General features: G+C 39.2%; 1 protein-coding gene across 2 annotated transcripts in view; it reads right to left on the bottom strand.

Annotated features, from left to right (window-relative positions):
• Positions 1 to 329: 329 nt before the first annotated feature.
• Positions 330 to 20,070, bottom strand: part of ppm1bb (protein phosphatase, Mg2+/Mn2+ dependent, 1Bb) — a 29,471-nt gene continuing 9,730 nt past the window's right edge. The window contains exons 2-6 of one of the 2 annotated variants that reach the window (XM_059324312.1): positions 15,860 to 16,702; positions 11,849 to 11,966; positions 10,890 to 11,001; positions 9,305 to 9,362; positions 330 to 1,722 (exon numbers count right to left, since the gene is read on the bottom strand). In XM_059324312.1, coding sequence (XP_059180295.1) covers positions 1,693 to 1,722; positions 9,305 to 9,362; positions 10,890 to 11,001; positions 11,849 to 11,966; positions 15,860 to 16,690 — 1,149 coding nt within the window. In that variant the 5' untranslated portion in view covers positions 16,691 to 16,702 and the 3' untranslated portion in view covers positions 330 to 1,692. Of the gene's footprint in view, positions 1,723 to 5,014; positions 6,941 to 9,304; positions 9,363 to 10,889; positions 11,002 to 11,848; positions 11,967 to 15,859; positions 16,703 to 20,070 lie in introns of those variants that run through there. The other variant, XM_059324313.1, reaches the window with a different exon arrangement.

The following is a 20,070-nucleotide window of genomic DNA, read 5'->3' as shown; positions in this document are numbered from 1 at the left end:
GTTTTCGGATTCCACACAGAAGAGTGGCAAGCTGGCATCGAACCAGCGACCTTCTTGCTGTGAGGCCAAAGGGCTAACCATGTAGCCAAATAACTGGTTTATTTTCGGCTGAAATACTCAGAACGCTTCAAATTTAGGTGCACAGGCAGGAACGAAAGCTGTTAAAATAGAATCGATTCGTCTGCTTATCGTTTTTGGCCCTAGTTGACTAAAAAGTCTTTACTGGAAGACATCCCGACTGGGAGAAGGGGCAACAAACGCAAAAAAACAACAACCAGAAAACAGAAATGACATGACCTCTCTGAGTAAAATACGCAGCCACCAGCGGATCCTTGGCAGGTATTTTATTTCATATATAGACGCTTTCTGTAATCAAATGTGAGTGCAATCAAACAACAGCAATACAAACATTACCAATGCAGTCTGAGAACCAGGAACAGGGTTAAAACAGGGAGTTCACTCACTCTACATAGCGAGCAGCTAGTAACCTCATGGACAACATAAAAAAAAAAAAAAAACTTTCCTCTGTCAGGACAGTCCGCCGTCATGTGTACTTCCAACCATGATGGTGGGGAGGGAGGTGGGGGAGCCCGTTTGTCCCACCACCCTCCTGCCCTAACCCGCCTCCTCTTACAGGAAGTCCAACCAGTGATACAACACCCCCCCACCCACCCCGCACCCCCCTTCCCTCCCCATCACCCCGCCTCCATGAGTCCAACTTGCACTCGGCTCTTCAGTGAACTAGATAACCTCCCATTTTCCCCCATCATGATTATCATCGTCATCATTCTAATAGTATCAACAACAAAAAAGGAAAAAAAAAAAAATCATTTCCACTTCTCACACGGCAGGAGCCAATCAGAGTGCAGAGGTCCTTCGTGTTCAGTCAGTCTCAACCAATGGCTGTCCATCCGGGGTCGACTAGAAAACCAGGTAGCTGTACATGTAGAACCAAAGTCCTCATGCAGTGCCCTGCGAAGGGTGGCACAGTACATACGTGCACAGGTGGAAGTGGGGGTGGATGGGGGGTGTTTATGGGTTGTTGGGGTTTTTTTTAAATGGTGTGTCTGTGTGTGTTAGAGAGAGTGTGTGTGTCTTTTTTAGAGGGGGAGAAGCAAAGGTGTTAGGCAAATATCAGACTCAGGAGCACGGAAAAAGAAAAAAAAAAAGTCCAGGAGAAGAAGAATTACATAGAAAGTCTTTTATCCACCGTCTGTCTTCTCTTGGCCCTCCCTGAAACACTCACACACACACTCTCTCTTGCACACACAAACATACGCACACACTATAGGTCCTTATGTCATTGTGAAGTCAGGTGTCACATTCAAGAAAAAAAAAAAATACAAACAACAAAAAAAAACACCTCAATGGTAAAAATCATCTCTACCATCACAATGCTTCAGTTCATAAAATCTTGACATTTTCTGAAAAGTGATTTTTGTTTTTCCTCCAGGTTTTTAAAGCAGTATGCGTGTGTGTGTGTAGTTGTTGTTGTTGTTGTTGTTGTTGTCGTCTTTGTCCCACTGCTGCAAACACACACACATGCACAACCAACATACGCACACTCACGCACTCCAACACACACCACATGTCCTCTTTTTAGTGGAGAAAGACATGGCGCAATGGAGAGACACTCCTCCTCGGGGCGGACGCACCGATCACCAGGAGGAGATGGGGGGGTCGCTGCGGCGGCTACCAGGGGTCTTCCAGGTCACCGGCACTCTGAGTGAGTGAAAAGGAGAAGAGATGAAGAGAGGTTAGGGTTTTTTTGTTCTGCTGTCTTTCACTGTAGTTAACAAACTGCTCCTGCCTTAAATAATGGCACATTTTGAACCTCACTGCCCTCTTTTTTTATCTACTCAAACTGAATGGATAATGGTAAAAGACAGTGACATTCCCCTGCCCGGCGTGTGCGTGAACACAACCAGAACCCAGACCTCTGATGACTCACCTTGCGGAGAATCACGAGGCCAACTGTCAGACTGAAAAACAGGGGAGAAATGGAGAGAATGGAGTCCCTATAGTCTACGCAGCCCCCAAACCCCCCCTTTCTGCTCTTCGCCTCCAGCTCATGCAACGCAGCGGCAGGCATTTATCTTGCTGCTATTGTTTTTTAGACAGATTAAGATGTCTTTAAAGCAGCTGAGATGAAGCTAAAAGCCAACAGAGGAGGGCAAGGATTTGTTTCACTGCACAAAAATAAAAACTTCACAGCCTAAACAGGAACATGTATAACACATTCAAGGATTAACTCAGCCTCAAAATGACCATTTGTATATCAATTACTTCCCATGTGTAAGCTTGAAGTAAACTTTAATTGAGAGTATCCAAAAACTGCTAAAATACATAGTGAATACCAGGTTTAAAAGCAAAACTACATAAAACCTCAGTTTCCAAACTCTCACACAGCTCAAGTTTCACTCAATTCATACTCAGTAGCTCCCAAAAATGCATTTTTAAGAAGACTTGTTAAGAGTTGTGTAGTTGTGTAAGAGTTTAAAATGGATGTTTTAATGCAGTTTTGCTGTTGCTAAACCTCCATTTACTTTAAATAGGGATGTACCAATCCAGAGTCATTTATTATTGAGTATCTGCTGATACAGAGTCCCAATTCCATCCTACTTCCCTACACAATAAATTACATTGTTATTAAAATCAATCAAATGTATATGCTTGACAACTGAATATCCTCTGCAGATGAAAAAAAAAGAAAATAAATGCCTGTATCTGAGCTGTTACTTTAAGGGTTTTTTCACAAATAAAAAATTCTGTCCTTTCCTCCACTGAATGTTGCTTCGGTACAGTTACCTGAATTAATAAAAACTGTAGAGGGGTTATTTTCATCATCTATATACAGTCATGGAAAAAAATATTACACCACCCTCGTTTTCTCCAATATCGTGTTCATTTAAATGCCTGGTAAAACTAAAAGTACATTTATTTGGACAAATATAATGATAACAACAAAAATAGCTGATAAGAGTTTAATTGAAGAGTTTATATCTAGACATTTTACATGATTTTGGTTACTATCAAGAAAACCATGAAAAATGGCTAGATATCAGCTCTTAAATTAAACTCCTATCAGCTATTTTTGTTGTTATCATTATATTTGTCCAAACAAATGTACCTTTAGTTGTATCAGGCATTGAAATGAACTGATGAAGAATGGTCTAATATATTTTTTTCCATGACTGTATCTTTTGTACAAGACAGTGGCTGCACTTGTTGTGAGAGCTAACAAAGGATCGGATTGACTAAAGATGGCTGAAAAGCCGATACAATCAGTTAAAAATGTCAGGATCAGCTCTGGGACATCACTACCTTTAATCATTAAGCATTTTTGGTTTCTGCTTTCAGCATGGAGACATGCAAGAAAAGCACATTTTTTCCACACAAATTCAAAGTTAACACACATTGAGTAATTTACATGCAAATGGTCATTTTAAGAGTAAAGCATTTATTTAAATCTAGTAGAGACACTGAAAAACTCCGCTAGATGTTTCAGGGAATAGTCCTCTATCAAATGCTACCACTTTACCTTGGACTTGGTCAGGAATTTAAATGATTTCCAACACATTTTGAATGGGGGAAAAAAGGATATTTTCTTGTCTTTGAATACCTAATCATAACCCTGATCTACACTATTTGCAAGGTTTAACACATTTGACAGGACCAAAAGGCGAAAAATACAGCTGCTAAGATCACATCGAGAAATACTCATACACTTGACACAAATCATCGCGTTATACCTCAAATCATTTTTATTTGTTCATTTGTCATTTTAACTGTGTGGGACAGATTTGGCCCCATGGAACTGCATACAAATACAACCCATACACACACAAACACACACATACTGTACATACACACCATGTTTAGCATAACCTCCCCTCAGATAGTTAAGTGCCTTAGATATTGAAAAGATAAGTGCAGTGCATGCATTACCAGGGTCACTGGGTACTAGGCTTTATACAGACTTACAAAAACATTCTTCTACCCACATTCCCTGTCGGTCCAGTCTGTTCAAATCAACCTTTCACAACAAGAGGTTCAGACTGACTTGGTTTGAAACAGACAATGTGATAACCGCTGAGGAATGAAGTATACTGTGTGTGGGATTTTATCAAGCTGAACGCATCCTGCCATGTTTAATACCAGCGACATGTGGAGTGTGAATTTTATGAAAAGTTCACCAATATTTCAGCTATACAGTGAACTACAGATACAGCACACTGTTGTCCAGGTGTAACGTACAGGTGCTAAATGCAATGCTATGATATTGGAGCAGTAAGGGATGTAATGTCAGCTATGGGTTTAAAAAGAGTGTGTCGCCAGAAGAAAAGTCACAATGTTCCCAAAAAAGATAGAGCTAATCCTATCAGCGCTGCAGAGTTTGATGTAGCTCAACTTTCATCGAAAATTTACCTTGCTGCTCTTCACTTCTCAGCTGCATTTTAAGATGAATGCCACCAATGACGACATAGCGATATCATAATAACATGTCTTAAATAGCATTTCAACTTTTTGGGGGTTGTGTGGGGCAGTTATCCATAGATGGTGGTTGGCTTGCCTCTAGTTTAGAGAAGCAGGCATCTTGCTAAGGAGAAAGTAAAGCTTATTATCTTCTAAGCCAGACTCTATTGACAAAAACAGTCATTTCATCTTGCAGAACACAGGACTTGTTGGTGTTCCACTGCATCGATTGGTTAGTTAGTTTGTGTTATTGTGTGATTTTGGTGTTTCACAGGTTTAGTTCCGACTCACCAAAGGTGAACAGTAACAAAGAATAACAAAATGATTGAGGCGGCGGTTAACCAGCAACTCCTGTGTTCTGCAAGGTAAAAATTACCGTTTTTGTCAATAGAGACTGGCGGCTTCGGAGCAAGCATAAAATGTCTTCAGTTCCCCACCGCTTAAACTAAAACAGGACTGTCTGACGGCAATGTAAAGTAAAGAAAATATAGTAAATAAAGTGATATACTTTGATATTTATTTTACTTTTTAGGTGGAATTTGACAAGTGACAAAAAGAGGTTTTTGCTGCTTGGTTTTACAAGAGAAGAGACTACATGAATGGAGATAAACTGGTTGTTTTGGCAATATACATCCGTTTAACCACCCAAATAGCTGTAAAGAGTAGAGCACAGCCACGTCCCTTAGATTTTTATGGAGCCATCTCTATGGAGCGAAATTATGGAGCGAAATTATGGAGACAGTAGCTGTTTGTTAACAGCACTTTACAGCTAACACTGACAAAGCTAATAGTTGAGTCACATCACACAATGTAGAGAAAGAAACTGTCGGTCTAAGAAAAAAAACACACTGTTAAGACAATTAACTCTTAATTTTGGGAATAATACGACTCTCCGTCTGGCGCCAACATTTCTCCTTCTATTGAAGGTTTCTCTCCATTTTTCATCCATCCAATCATATTGTTTTCTTCTGTTTAATGAGCATTACAGCTTTACATCCTATAGAGTTTAAGTCTTCTTTTAATTCAAACATGCATTATTTTTATGGTCCCTTTAGTCACCTGGTACTAGTTTATTTACCGACACATTTACATCCAGCTGCATAACAACAAACAGGAACAATTTTTTAACATTTGTGCGGGCGACTGTGAGGCAACAGACTTAAACACTGTGACGTGGGATTAGGGATATGTGGTGAGGGAGTGATATAAATGAAATGCCGCACAATCTACAAGTACACCCACTTACACAAGTCCATGTGTGGCCCATTTTTTTCAGAACCCAGACTAGTTTGAACAACCTAACAATGCTGAACTTGCTGATAAATGACAATCAGGTATCACCCACTACCAAAAACACAGATTTCAGTAGTGATGAAATCTTTCTCCGTCACCCAAACTCATGCAGACAGACAGACACACACACACACACACACACACACACACACACACACACACACACACACACACACACACACACACACACACACACACACACAAACACACACAAACACACACACATAAACACAGGAGTGTGTTCTGAGTCTGTAGATGGAGTAGGCCTGGAGACAGTGAAGTGTGTTGAACACATGAGCAGTTTAGACGGTCTCCCTTCCTTTTCTTTATCAGTTTGTCCACTGTAAGCAAGTGTGGGGTGGGAAGGAGGGGGGGGGTGGGGGGGAGGGAGGGGGTTCAACTGGGAGGATCAGCCAGAAGCCAATACTGGTAACTGTTGGCCATGGAGTGCAGGGTATATTTTTGCTTCACCAGCCACTTTTGCATGTTGTAATAATTTGTGATGGATTCTAGTGTAAACATCAGTCCGTGTGGTCGGGTTAGAAAAGTGGCTGGCAAGTTGGGGGGATCGAAGCCAAGGTGGTCAGAGCACAGGGGAAACAAAAGGAAGAGTCCTCATAAGGAGGAATATGTGGCTCGGAGACAGAACTTGAATAGACAGAGCGGCCTTTTTTATTTCCATTGCACTAGTAAAATATTCATGGATGGCAATGGTAGCTGCAGATGACGACAAGAGCTGGAAGTGGCCGCTGTGTCCAGTCAAGTTCTGTGATGAAGGAAAGAGGAGGAGAGGTCATAGCACATCTGACGAGAGCTCTGGGGTCGGGTGGGTGGTATACGGCAGGGTGCTCAGTCAGAGGAGGGATTGGACTCAGGCCTCCGGCTCTGCAGTGGCGGGTGAGGGCGGGGGCGAGGGGGGAGTGGGAGGGGAGGCGGTCTGCTGCTGGCCGTCCTCGTCGTCGCCGCCGTCGTTGTCACCGGAGGTCCTCCTGCCCGCCCCTGCTCCCTCCGCGGTGCTCTCCCCCCGCAGGCGGTAGGCGGCCAGGGTATCCTCCACCACCGTCTGGTACTGCCCCCGGTGGTGCAGGCGGAACTGCCGCAGAGCCTCCAGCAGATGAGCCGCCGTGCTGCCACCTCCCTCCTCACTCTCCTCCTCTCCCCCCGCACAGGCCTGAGGTGACACGCCAGGGGTCAGACTCTGCAGGCACGCTCCATGGTCAAACACACACGTACATACATACATACATACACTAACAAGCAGCGGCACAGTGCTCACATCATTGTCACACAAATATCTGCTACACACTAGCGTGCCGATGTCAGAGACATTCTTGCACCAGTCGGACAAGCCCATGCAAACTCTACCTCTGACCCTGTGACCAACAACCCTTTGTGATATTCGCTGTGTGGTGTAACAGGTCAGCATCCACACAGCCCAAAGAAAAAGAGCCTGCAAGTCAAGACTCCACTGACATTAATGTGAAAAATACACTCACATGGCCTCATTCATGCACACACCTCCACAACCACATCTCACCCCTTCAGGCCGTTTAAAACCTGACACTGATTTACTCTTTGGAATAAAAATTACATTTGTAAAGCTTTGATGGCCTTGACAGCTACTTCTTTAAAACGAGATGGCTTGGATTTGTTGAAGTGGGGTTTTATGAGATACTTATCCATACCTACAGTAGATGGTGGCCAGAAGAAGCACATCATACACGCAAATATTTCAAATGTTTTACCAGTCCTTTCTGATTTGAAATTGTCGCCATTACCTACGCTGTCTTCAAAGCCACCAGACTCCGTTGAGGAAAAACAGTAGTTTAGTACCGCTGTCTCGATCATTTTTTGTTTGCTGCTTGAGGTGTGACTGTGTAAATAATTTTCCTAAAAACTTAAATAAACTACTTACTTAAAGAGTGAAAAATACAGATTTTAGATTTGCTGTGGAATGACAGTTTGGTGATACAATTTACTGCACCTCGCCATTCGGACACATTCAACTTACTCTGTATTCTTCAGCTATCAACTCTTTATAAGCGCTGTGAACAACATGTTTAACTTTCCACAGTCCCTCTGCACTTGAAAATTATTTTTTCTTATTGTTGCTTCACTTGGGCGTTCGACCTTCACTGTGCAGAATGATTTATGTGCAGAGTTTTACACTAGAAGTTTTTCGTATTCATCTGCTCAAGAGGGAAGGTTTCTCACCTTGAATCTGTCTTTAAAACGTGTGCGAACTTGGACAAGTTTGATGTGAAAACTTGAAGCCTCCAGTGCACAAACACTGAAGCTGGAGTTGGTGAAGATATCTCGTGTCCAGCAGTTTAACTTTTAGAATGAACAGTATTTGCATATTCAGAGAGTTTGGATTTGTACTTATTTATGTTATTTCAGTATTTTGTGGAAAGAGTATATCCAACACAAAAAATATTAGTTCAAGTAGTATTTTTCTGTCTTTAGGGTTTCAACGGCCCAAGAATGCACTGCCAACCAACTTTTAGAAGCTAGAGAGGGCTCAGCTGTCAGGAAAAAGGTGAAATTACGCCCCCAAGTTAGGTGATTGGGTCATTTTTTTTTTTTTTAAAAAGGAGTCCCTTGACCTATAGGTATCTAAAAGAAAATGGGCTCCATGTACCCACAAGTCTCCCCTTGACCTTAACATTTCATGCTTAGATTTCTGTATACTGGGGTCCCTAAACTGTCTGTAAATTGCATAAATTGGATATCACTGGAAAGCTGCGACTCTTGTGGATTCAAATAACCTAACTGTATTCACATGTGATGATGTTAGTCCCCATTGTTAGTTCATTGCAGGGAATCTTGACTTCACTGTGTAAACTGACCTGCTGTGACCTCTAGGATAATCACAGCCTCATGAAACTTTACAACCACAAACTAGAGACCTAGAGCACTCAGAGGATGTGCAGCTTTCCTAGGTATATTGACAATAGTGGGGTTTCTAAGCAGCTCGCTATCAAATCGCCAATAAATGCAGTTTTTGCAAAAATCGGCAAAATGCCGAACATTTTTTAAAGCCAAATCACAGCATGGATTTTTCTATGGTGTTCCTCAAGGTCTTGAGGTCTTAAAAGATGAAATTATATTTATTGTACACAACTCTACTATTCAACATATTTCATTTGAAAAGGTTTCCAATTATCACATTGAGATGTTACTGTAAATTCGGGGGATTCTAAGTCATCTGCAGGTGTTGAATGAATGCATTACTGGCAGGTTCAGGAGGTTTATGGAGGCCTTACTATACAATACATACTATTTCAAATGATACATATAAAATTGAAACTGACCGCAGCAATGCCTTTCAACATGCAGTCAAATGAGTTTTACTGAGCTCGCCAAGGTTATTCTGCTATTCTGCAAGTCTATCCTCCGCTCTCTTTCACACATTCATCCTCACATACACACACACAAAAGAGTGTCCTTGTCAGGGCTGGTGTGTGTTTACATGTTGAGGGGAGGGGGGGTGAAAGGTTGGAGAGGTGAGGGGTTTAGAGCGTGATCAACTCACCCCTTCCTCTTCTCTGTGAGGGTTCAGCTTGTTGTACACCGCCTCGATCACGCTGCGTCTGCAAACACACAAACAGCACACGGCTCGCTGCTTAGAGAGCAGAACAAGTCCATTTATAATACAAACAGGCTCTGCTCGATCTCTGCAAATGTGTATTGATTAATACTTTAATGGAACTAAGAAAGCAACTGAGTCAATACTTTAGTATCCGCTATTCATGTATAAAGAGACTTCATAAAGAGAACCTCTTTATGAATCTGTACTCCTAAGTGTTTTGAGGAGTGTTATCTGGATGTTTCTGCGTTTGTACGGAGTGTAAGCTGCTGCATGTGTGCTTGGCTCTGCACGACCAGATACACATAAATAACAATTAATGTTAACAATTATTTTTATTATTATTATTAACCTGCTGATTCTTGTCTTTTGTAATCATATTGCTGCACGTTTCCATCCAAATGAATTTAGAAAAGAAATCATCAAAAGAAAAATGCATATAAATGCCATTCACTACTGTTATGCAATGTAAATGGCGCCAATTTTCCAGTCCATTGCATAAGAAGAGGGCACAACAACATGGCGCAATTAAAAGAGTACCAGTCAAACTTTAAACAATGTTGTAACTATGTTAAAAGTGTACAAGATTATTTCAAAAGACATTCCTATGGACCCTTGTTTTTTTATTTTAGGGGTGTACCAAAAACACCACAAGTATTCCAAAAAAACCCCAAATATTAATAGATAGAGTTTCCAGCTAGCCAAAAGATCAATTGCAATGTTTTGGAAAAAGACCAAAAGACCAAATGTAACACACTGGACTAAACGAATGCTTATAACCTATGTGTGTGTGTCTGTGTCTGTGTGTGTGTGTGTGTGTGTGTGTGTGTGTGTGTGTGTGTGTGTGTGTGTGTGTGTGTGTGTATAAATATGGCTTTATATGTGAGAAGTTTGGTTGGCAAGGCACTCATTTGTTTGTGTGTCATATATATATATATATATATATATATACATACATATATATACATATATAGACATACACACACAGTTGTGGGAAAAATTATTAGACCATTGTTTTCTTCAATTCCTTGTTCATTTTGATACCTGGTCCAACTAAAGGTACATTCGTTCGGACAAATATAATGATAGCAACAAGCTCATGAGAGTTTAATTTAAGAGCTGATATCTAGACATATACCATGGAAAATGGCCAGATATCAGCTTTAACATTAAACACTATTTTTGTTTCTATCATTTTATTTGTCCAAACAACAAACAAATGTACCTTTAGTTGTACCAGGTATCAAAATGAAAAAGAAATTGAAGAAAACAATGGTCTAATCATTTTTCCATGACTGTATAGAAGTATAAGAAAATCCTTATAAATATATTGTTGGAAAAAAAGAAAAAAGTGTAAAAAAGTTATAATTATTGCAGACACACATCAAAACACATCAAACTATCAGGGTGGTAAATTATGATTTTTACAACTTTCTAAGCCAAGCAAAAATAAAGTATTTGTAAAGTAATTTGCAGTAATATTTAACAGTGTGTTCTGTGTGTTAAATGCTGTTCCAGGCTGTGTATTTACTTGCTGGCCAGGCCTCCACCAGGTGGGAGGTTGGGGATGTTCTCTGTGGCAATGCTCCTCAGGACGGACACCAGGTCAGGGACTCCCCCCTCCCCACAGTTCGCCAGCAGCTCTACAACACAAACACAAAGAGGACCGGGGGTTTGTGAGAGGTTATGTCGTAAACTGATGCAGGTTAATGGCAAATTATACTCCTAAGTTTTTAGCCGTTAAACTACCACGTTTCTCTGCAGAGGCTGAGAAATCACGTATAGCCGTGGAAAAATCAGACACACCGCTACTTGCCATTTGCAGCAGCACTGTGTAACAGACTGATTTCAAATATTTGTACTACCTAAAGAATGTTTATTTTGTCCTGGTTATGTACACAGAAAATGAGCACAGTATGTGGCCACTTGTTTCACTTAACCTTTACAAAATACATTTTTGAAGGCGGCATTGAAAGACTGCCTTGTGGTCATTTACCTACCACTGAACAGTTTAAATGTTTATAATAAACTACCACAAGTTTCAATAACGGCATGTCAGCCAGAGATAAGACTATATATTGTCCCAAAGAGATAAATGATACTATTGTGATTTAAGACAATATAATGCCACTGAAATAATGAGATGTAATGACTGAAGACTGAACTCTCTGCTTTGTCTTTTCTTTGAATTATTCTGTTTTTGGGACGCTTCTGATCGTCACCCTTTGGGGATGAAGCTGCTGAAAAAATATAAATATAGCAAGGCAAATCGCCAGTCAGACAAATCTTGTCCAAAGGAGACTGAATCTGGGGTTTTCTTTCACTTTCGCTGAACGAGGGAGGAGGTACAAGTTTGAAAGTTGTGTTTAAAAACAATAAGCAACAATTCCTGCATAGTAAGCCTGTCAAGGTAAACAGCAGGGAGAAAAAAAGAGATATTTTGGTGAACATGTGAAGGTGTGCGTGTACATGTGTGTTGTGTGTGCTGACCCTCAACACGGGTCTCCAGGTACTTATCCAATTCCTCTTCTTTCTTCACAGCCTCCTCTGAGATCTTGGGAGCTCCGGGTAAACACACCACCACCACGCTCATGTTGTCCCTGCTCCCCTGCAGGACGGAGACAGGCAGAGACAGAACGAATAAGGAGGGGTTTCAATCTATGCAAGAAGTCAAGTATGTATATTTTGTATACATATAAATATAATTATGACCCTGGCTGTATCACAACCCTTATGATCATAATGTTCCCAACTTCTGTTATAAATAAATTCAGGGCTTCTAAAATACACTGATTCCTAAGGACATCTGCATAAGTTGGCTGTTAATAAAAAAAACAGGCAGCGTTTGCATGTTGTTGTTTTTTTTTAAATTTAAACAGTTAAAGCTTTCCAAACAGATGATTCAAATTTTGTAAGTAATGAATGATAGTACCTGGTACTAACAGGTTACTAACTGAAGCCCTGACTGATACAGACATTGATTTGTAAAAGTAAAAAGAAAATACAGATTCCAAATAACTTGGCACATTCTCTAAAATGTCAATAAAACTGAATGTGATAATTTGCTAATCGTAGGGTAAGACCTTGTTTTGTTATGTTTTTTAATGATGCTAAACAAGAACAACTACAGAAACTAGAAGATGGTAACTTTAAAATGAATAACATATAATCAATATCATACATGAATTTTGGTCTTTCAGTTCTTATGTTATAAACTTTGTCTCTACATTCTAATTCTAATTAATTCTAATCCTAAAAGATTATTGACCAAACTAATAAACTTTTGTGTTAGTAAACATACATTCTGACTTCTGAACTTTATAAATTGTGTATTTATTTACATTAAACACATTTTCATCTATTTTAGATTTTGACCTGAGTCATATGTCTTTTTCTACTCTGTTTCTACACAATCTCAAAATTTATAAAATAGTTGCATTAATGATGAAAACATTTGAAGGTCTTTTCAGAAAAATTGATCAGAAATCAATGAGGGAATCGCTAAATAACTAGACCGATGAGCAGAATCAATAAAGGAATGGTATTTGGAAAATCTCATCAGTTCCTGTCCATATTATTTGGACAATTTTAGTATTTTACAGATGGAGTTCCCTGTGGAGTTTTTGACCTCTTAAAGCGCTATGAAGCCTTTTTTTTTTTTTATATATAAATGAGTGGGTCCCCGTTTTGTTTGAGTGCAGTCTACAAATGGCAGTAACAGCCAAGATATGCAGCAGTACACCAGCAAATACAAGGAGGAATAAAACATGGATGTAAACAATGGATGTCCCAAAAATAAATAAAAAAATATGTAAGTAAATGTGCTCAAGGACACACACGCACACTGAGTTTGAGGTGAGTGACACATTGAATATGAACAGAACTCTTCATGCTAAACACTGCTTTTTCCTGAGCTTTTGTTAGAATTATAAAAGGAAGCTGGTTTGTGACTTTGTAACAGCAGACAAGCTAACATCATATTCTATATGTTGTCAAAGTTCAACAGCCCTTACATTTGGTTTTGTTTAATACAGAAATAAGTTTCTTTTGACATGATTCTGACAAATGCTTTCACCTTTTGTGAAGAAAGTTACTTGAAGATGATTCCAACTTATCATATGCAATGGTTGCAAGTGTTTCTAGGGGCTTGACCTACTTACTATTTTCTGGAATAATATTGTAATTGTAATAACCCTCAGAAAACAGTAACGGAAAAAAGTCCATCACATTTTCTTAAAGCACAAGGTGACTTCTTCAATGTCTTGATTTGTGATATTAACACTCAGAAATCTTTAGTTTACAATCAAAGTGTTGGGAGGGTTACTTTAAAAAAAAAATACATGCCTTCAAATGTAATAAATCACATCACAGGCTGCAGCTGCCACTGTCGTGTGGCAGGTGCAGCTTTTTTTTTTTTCCTTTTTTAAAATCGGTTCATAGGAAATGCATGCCTAATTTGAATTTAAGCGCAAATACAACCAAAACAAACTAGAAGGGTCCTTAGAGGGAACAGACCTCCACCAGGGCTATGCAATGTTAACTAAATAGTGAAAAATAATTAGTGTATTCAACATGGATCTGCTCCTAAATTAAATGGGTTCTTCCTCAGCCTGTAAATGAACAGAATAACATAATTCATATTTTTTGTTTTAAATACATAAGTTAGTATTCTGTTACTGCCAGCCCTGATCATATAAGACAAAAAACTTGTAACAGCAAAGCTATATCACCAATTATTTGGCATTTTGCTTAGAAAAAAGACAATTTGATAATCAATCATTAAAATAAATCCTAAAAAATAATCCACTATTCTCTCTAAACTATTTAATATAAACCTATAAAATGTTGAAATATATTCACTTGCAATAGGTGTATAACAGAAACAGAGAAGCAGGCCAGAAAGCGGAAGGGGAGGAGGAAGCAGCATGAGAAACACGACCAATGGCAGCTTTATAGCAACAGCTTACATGTGATGAGTCTACTACGGACAAGATAAGAGCTCTGGCTTTAAACCAGTGGATAGTCACCTTGTCATTACCTTGTAAAAGTCAATGTGGTCAGAGTAACTTTCTGCAAGTGTACAGTGTCACATACATCACAAAAGGCAGTGGCAGCGGAGGAGATTTATGACAGCGTGTGGCTGTTACTTGAGATAACCCATCCAGTAAGGTAAAAATAACTGGGCTGCTGGGCACTTGCTGGTTCTTGGAGTACTCGAGACACAAAGTAGTTGATACATGGAAGGCAAAAGTCCAAGACGTGGAGTGGTGGATGAGTTTAGCTGAGGGGAAAAAAGCGATCCTTGCTTTTTCTTGGATCGATAGCGGAGAAGGCCAATGGGCAGGAACAGAATTCAAAGCAATAAAGCAATCCATTATTCACCATCTGATCTATATGATGTCTCTGTGAGATGTTATTAAACAATGGTTTTGTTATCTTGGGATGCAGTCTTTCATAACTTGTATATTTATACTATATTCTTAGTAAGAAAAATACTTTTCTTAATCCTTATAATTAGAGGCAAGACTTATGAGCAATACATTTCATAAGAAAAAGAGATATCTGACTCAGAAATAATGCAAACCAAATGATACTTAACCTCATTACGACCCACTTTATCAACATATTAATGACAGCAAAGACGAAACAGCTTTTCTGTTCTTACCCAGTATGTTCACTAATACTTAACAATATGTGTAAAACACATTTCTAGCCAGACAACTCAACGTTTACACATTAAAATCGTCTGGATATTGTTGAAAACCAGGATGATTGCTTTCTTAGTAATCTGTTATTTGGCATTGAAATTTAAACCTCTGCAGGTATTTTCTGACAGTTTCTAATAACCGCTTCTCGGATATTTTTGGCACAAATTTGGAATCAGACCCAAATCACGGGCGGATACATGAATTAATTTTCATTAACAATGCGAAATAGGCCATGAATGACTCACCTAACAATGAATCACCTGACAAAAAATCTGCAAAACCTCAACTGAACTGCAGGTCGTTTACACAGAGCAGAGAGGAGAGGACAAGAGAGGTGGAGAGTGGGGGTTGTAAATATGCAAAAAGTCTCATATGTATAGTGTGTGGAGCAACCCCCCATTTGTTTACCCTTATTGGTAAAACTTTATTATCTATTTTATAAAGATTTTTTCCCTTCATTTTTGTAAAATAAATTATCACAGAAATTCAACTTGCATTTTCACTTTTTTAGGATTAATGGCATCATATCTGTGTTATAATGCAGGAAAGACCATTTTGGGTTTTTTTTCTACTTCGAGCTATGATTGTGCCATTACCCTGGAGGTACTGGACTTATATAATACATTAAAAAACAGGGCCACAGTGAGCAAAGTGTCACAGGAGAAAAAAAAACCCGCTGTGAATCTGCTTTGGGTTCAGAGGGTTAAGTCATGATCTGTAGCTGTAAAGACAAGGTAAAAAAGGAGGAAACTATGTATACACTTAACATAATTTGTGAGAAATAAAAGTTTACCTTATGCAGACAAGTGTCCACCACTGAGTTACAGACTTTCTCCAGCTCATCGCACACCAGGAGTCGTGAGCGGACAAACTCACACAGCTCCTCGTTGGACATGACATCCCAGATTCCATCACACGCCAGCACCACAAACTCGTCTCCTTCGGCCGCCCGCTCCAACACACACACCTCGGGCTCAGGGCTCACCAGCTGCTCCGTTGGGCCCTTACCATCCACACATTTGTAGTCGTAGTCCCCCAGGGCCCGGGACACAGCCAAGGAGCCGTTTACCCTCTGGATCATGACCGAGCCGCCAGCGTTCTGGATGCGCTCCTTTTCGCGGGGGTTGCAGGGCTTGTGGTCCTGGGTGGAGAAGCCCACCTTGGTGTCTCGACTCAGCACGGCCCGCGAGTCGCCGCAGTTAATGAAGTAGAGGTGGGTCGGGCTGACCAACACGCACACGGCTGTTGAGCCACTGCGGTCCAGGCCCTGCCGCAGGTCAGAGAAGCTGCGCATGTACTCGTCAATGTTCAGGAAGCCCGAGCGGATGCCGTCCTTTACACCCTCCACGGAGCCGGAACCTGAACTGAAGTCGGCCCCTCCTGACAAGATGTGTTCCAGCAAGTGGCCGGAGCAGTAGTTGGCCACCCGGGAGCCTGCGTGGCCATCGTAGACAGCAAAGAAGGACCAGTCGGTGAGTCCATGGGGGAGGCCCACCACAGCTGTGTGAGCATCCTCCATCTCCACCCGCCAGCCCTGCATGGAGCTCAGGCCATAACGCAGCCCATTGCCCTCACCGTGGGCACTATGCTTCTCCGTCTTCGGTTTGTCCAGGAATGCACCCATTGCTGCCTATAGCTGGAGATTAACCAATGAAAGAGAAGACAAAAGTATAGAATTACAATTAAACCATCTTCAGCAAGGACAAAGAAGAGCATTTATGCTTCATCATGTCAGCCACTTTTATCCTTATGCTATAATGTACCATAAACATACTGTATACTGTCTACAGTGTTAGAATTAGATCTAGTCCATTAATTTCGGCCAACATTATCTTATTGCTGATTGGTGTACAGTCATGGAAAAAATTATTAGACCATTGTTTTCTTCAATTTCTTGTTCATTTCAATGCCTGGTACACCTAAAGGTACATTTGTTAGGACAAATATACTGTTGTTTTCTTGTTTATGAGTTTGGTTATTATCAAGAAAACCATGGAAAATGGCTAGATATCAGCTCTTAAATCTATTTTTGTTTGACATTATATTTGTCCAAACAAATGTAAATTTATAAACATTACCATTATCTCACAGTTCCCATCATCATTTTAAAATATTGCTTGATATGTATAATAATTATTTTAAAGTCAAATGTAAGCATTAAGGGCAATCTGGGACAAAGATCCAAAATGTTTGTTTAATGAATTAGAATGAAAAGAAATAAACCAAAATCAAAGATAGATGTCAAGGCATACAAGAGTAAGACAATTTGAAATGCTAAATTGTTTCTATTGGACACAGAGTATATGACATCACATTTAGGCCTTATAACACAGCAGGATATGTCAAAATTCAGAGCGTATATTACTACATACTATAAAGCTTAGGACTTTTGGGTACAAGTCCACAATTGTATAAAGTAGATCCCTTCCAATGACTTTGAATTCTCTCCCAGGTTCTTTGCGCTGGATGACCCTTAAGCTGTGAAAGACTTTGGGAATGCAGATCTGATCCAAACTGCCATAATGACAAGTAGACAGACTTTATTAAGGGGGTGGAAAAAGACAGAAGCTCCCTCATGTTGGAAGCGGTTAATAGGACTTGGAAAAGTCGCCTCATATGAACAACTTTTCTATAGAAAGAATGACAGATGGAAAGACTATATATTAAAACGGGGAAAATACCAGATCTCTCTCTCTGGTGAAATTATGCTGTATTGAATATCTGTATGTTTTATTTTGTACTTTAATATATAATTTTTGTTTGACAATTTATTTATCCGATTTCTCCCTTCCTTTTTCTATATTTTATTTTTATATAGCTATTATTATTATTACTATTATTTTTATCATTATTATTATTATTATCATCATCCTTTATTTTTATTATATAAGTTATTGTTTTGCACGGCTGTTGACTATTTATTTATCTGATTTCTTCATTTATTTTTTCTTATAGCTACTCTTATTATTATCATCCTTTATTTTTATTATTATCTTAGTTATTGTTTTGCAGAACTGTTGACTATCTGATTTCTTCATTTATTTTTTCTAATACATATTATTATTATTGTTATTATTATCTTGTTTTTTTATTATATTAGTTATTGTTTTGCAGAACTGCAAAGTGCTGAGTGTTATGTATGTTAAAAACTGAAAAGTGGAAAATAACTGGAAAAAATTTCAACTCCCAAATAAATTTTAAAATTCTCAGTCACATTTTTAAAAATGTGAGAATTTTTGAGAAAATTTGAGAATTAAGTCAGCAAACATTACCATAATAATGTTTAATCTTGTATGTATTAATTATTAACATCAACTGAAATAATAAACAATAAAGACAAAATCTTGAATTTGATTGGACTACTTTTCACTGCTAGGGCTGGGCTTCAATGACGATATATCTCATCCAAATGATATAATAAAAATGCCTATTTTACATTTTTTTTCTATATCATTTCTATCCCGATGTAGAAAAACCAGCAGTCGAATGGCGTTACGACAATATTTATGTGGGCCATGTTTTTTTATCATATTTTATATTTTAAAATAGAAATTACCATGTAGTTATTTCATAGACTATATATTTATTGGATTACCAGAAAACATACTCTAGAGCACATTCCTCTGTAAATGAGCACATTTTGGTGTCAGTAGTTTAGTAGGCTGCTTCATACTGTGATTACAGAGTGCTTTTAATTACTCAATGGATGGTGAGAGCCAGAGATCCTGACAACAAGACAAAGATAGTAGAGGAGGAACCACAGAGCTGGGGATTACACTGCAGCACTAAAGCTTCTTTGAGCATACGCAGCCTCTTTCACTCTGAACACAAGGTAACTAATAGTATTAGTTAACCTGTTTGCAGAACAGAGAGTGAATCAGCAGGATGTGAAATTCTCACCTGCAAAGACCTGAATGGGAATTCAATTTTGGCCATGTTTTTGTTCTTTGCCTCTACTTAAACTTTGTCCGTTCTGACCACCATATGCTCTCTCTGACAATGAATATGGATGCCGATGCAGTCAGACAGGCAGCCGGCATATTTGGAATGTTAGTGGCCATTCTGAGTGAAAATAATGTGTGTTAATAAAACAATTCATGGGGCTGTGTTTGTTCAGGTACAGGTGATACAAATAAATGCTTCTGCATTCTTCAAGTGAGTGGAGCAGCTGCGTTTTTTTCCAGGGATGGCTAAAGTCGATTTGAACCACTACTCAAGATCAACAGAGGTCGTAGACTACTTTCTTTCTTACGAACTACACTTGCTAACTATATGACATACGTGCAAAAGAAGCATGCATCTACTTGTCTGAGATGTAAACATTAATTGTGTCCTCCTCCTGACTGAGCTGTATCATTAGGTAGCTCAGGTGAGCTAGCAGTATTGAACAATTAGTAGAGTATAGAATATTATTAATGTTATTCAGTTTTTTGGCTGCAAGCTGTGCGTCATCTAGTGCCATTACATTATAATATGGCAAGTAACACAAAAACAGTTTAGATTTATAAACAAGAGAAAAATATGTCATTTTGATTTCCACTCTGTAACCGATGCTTAATTCAAGCAGCTGTGTGATAATTCAGAGACATAAAGGGTGGAGAAACCTTTCCAGCGAACAGGGTTGGGCATTAACTTTTTTTCGTCCACCTGCTACCGAGGCTGGTGGATTCCAAAATCTAGCAGCCTCTCAACAGATGACCATTGTTTTTTTGGCTGGTGAGTGAAGCAAATCTAGCCACTTGCATATTTTACCAGCATTTGGCTGGTGGCTTGTGCTAATTTACAACCCTGGGTACAAAGGATTTGGTTGTGCTGAGTGAAAGAAATTTGTAATGGTTTGCCTCGGAAATAAGCTGATATACAGCAGAATGTAATGTAAAAATAGAAAGGGTAAAGCAAAGGGCTTTTGTGGACCTCTAACATGGAAATGTTTGTAAAATGCATATAATTAATAAACTGTAAAAGGCAACTGGAGCAGCTTTCAGGCGTACATTTTAAATGAGT

This window comes from Centropristis striata, chromosome 21 (genome assembly GCF_030273125.1).
Source record: "Centropristis striata isolate RG_2023a ecotype Rhode Island chromosome 21, C.striata_1.0, whole genome shotgun sequence".
NCBI lineage: Eukaryota > Metazoa > Chordata > Actinopteri > Perciformes > Serranidae > Centropristis > Centropristis striata.
This window is presented reverse-complemented; position numbering and strand designations above follow the sequence as displayed.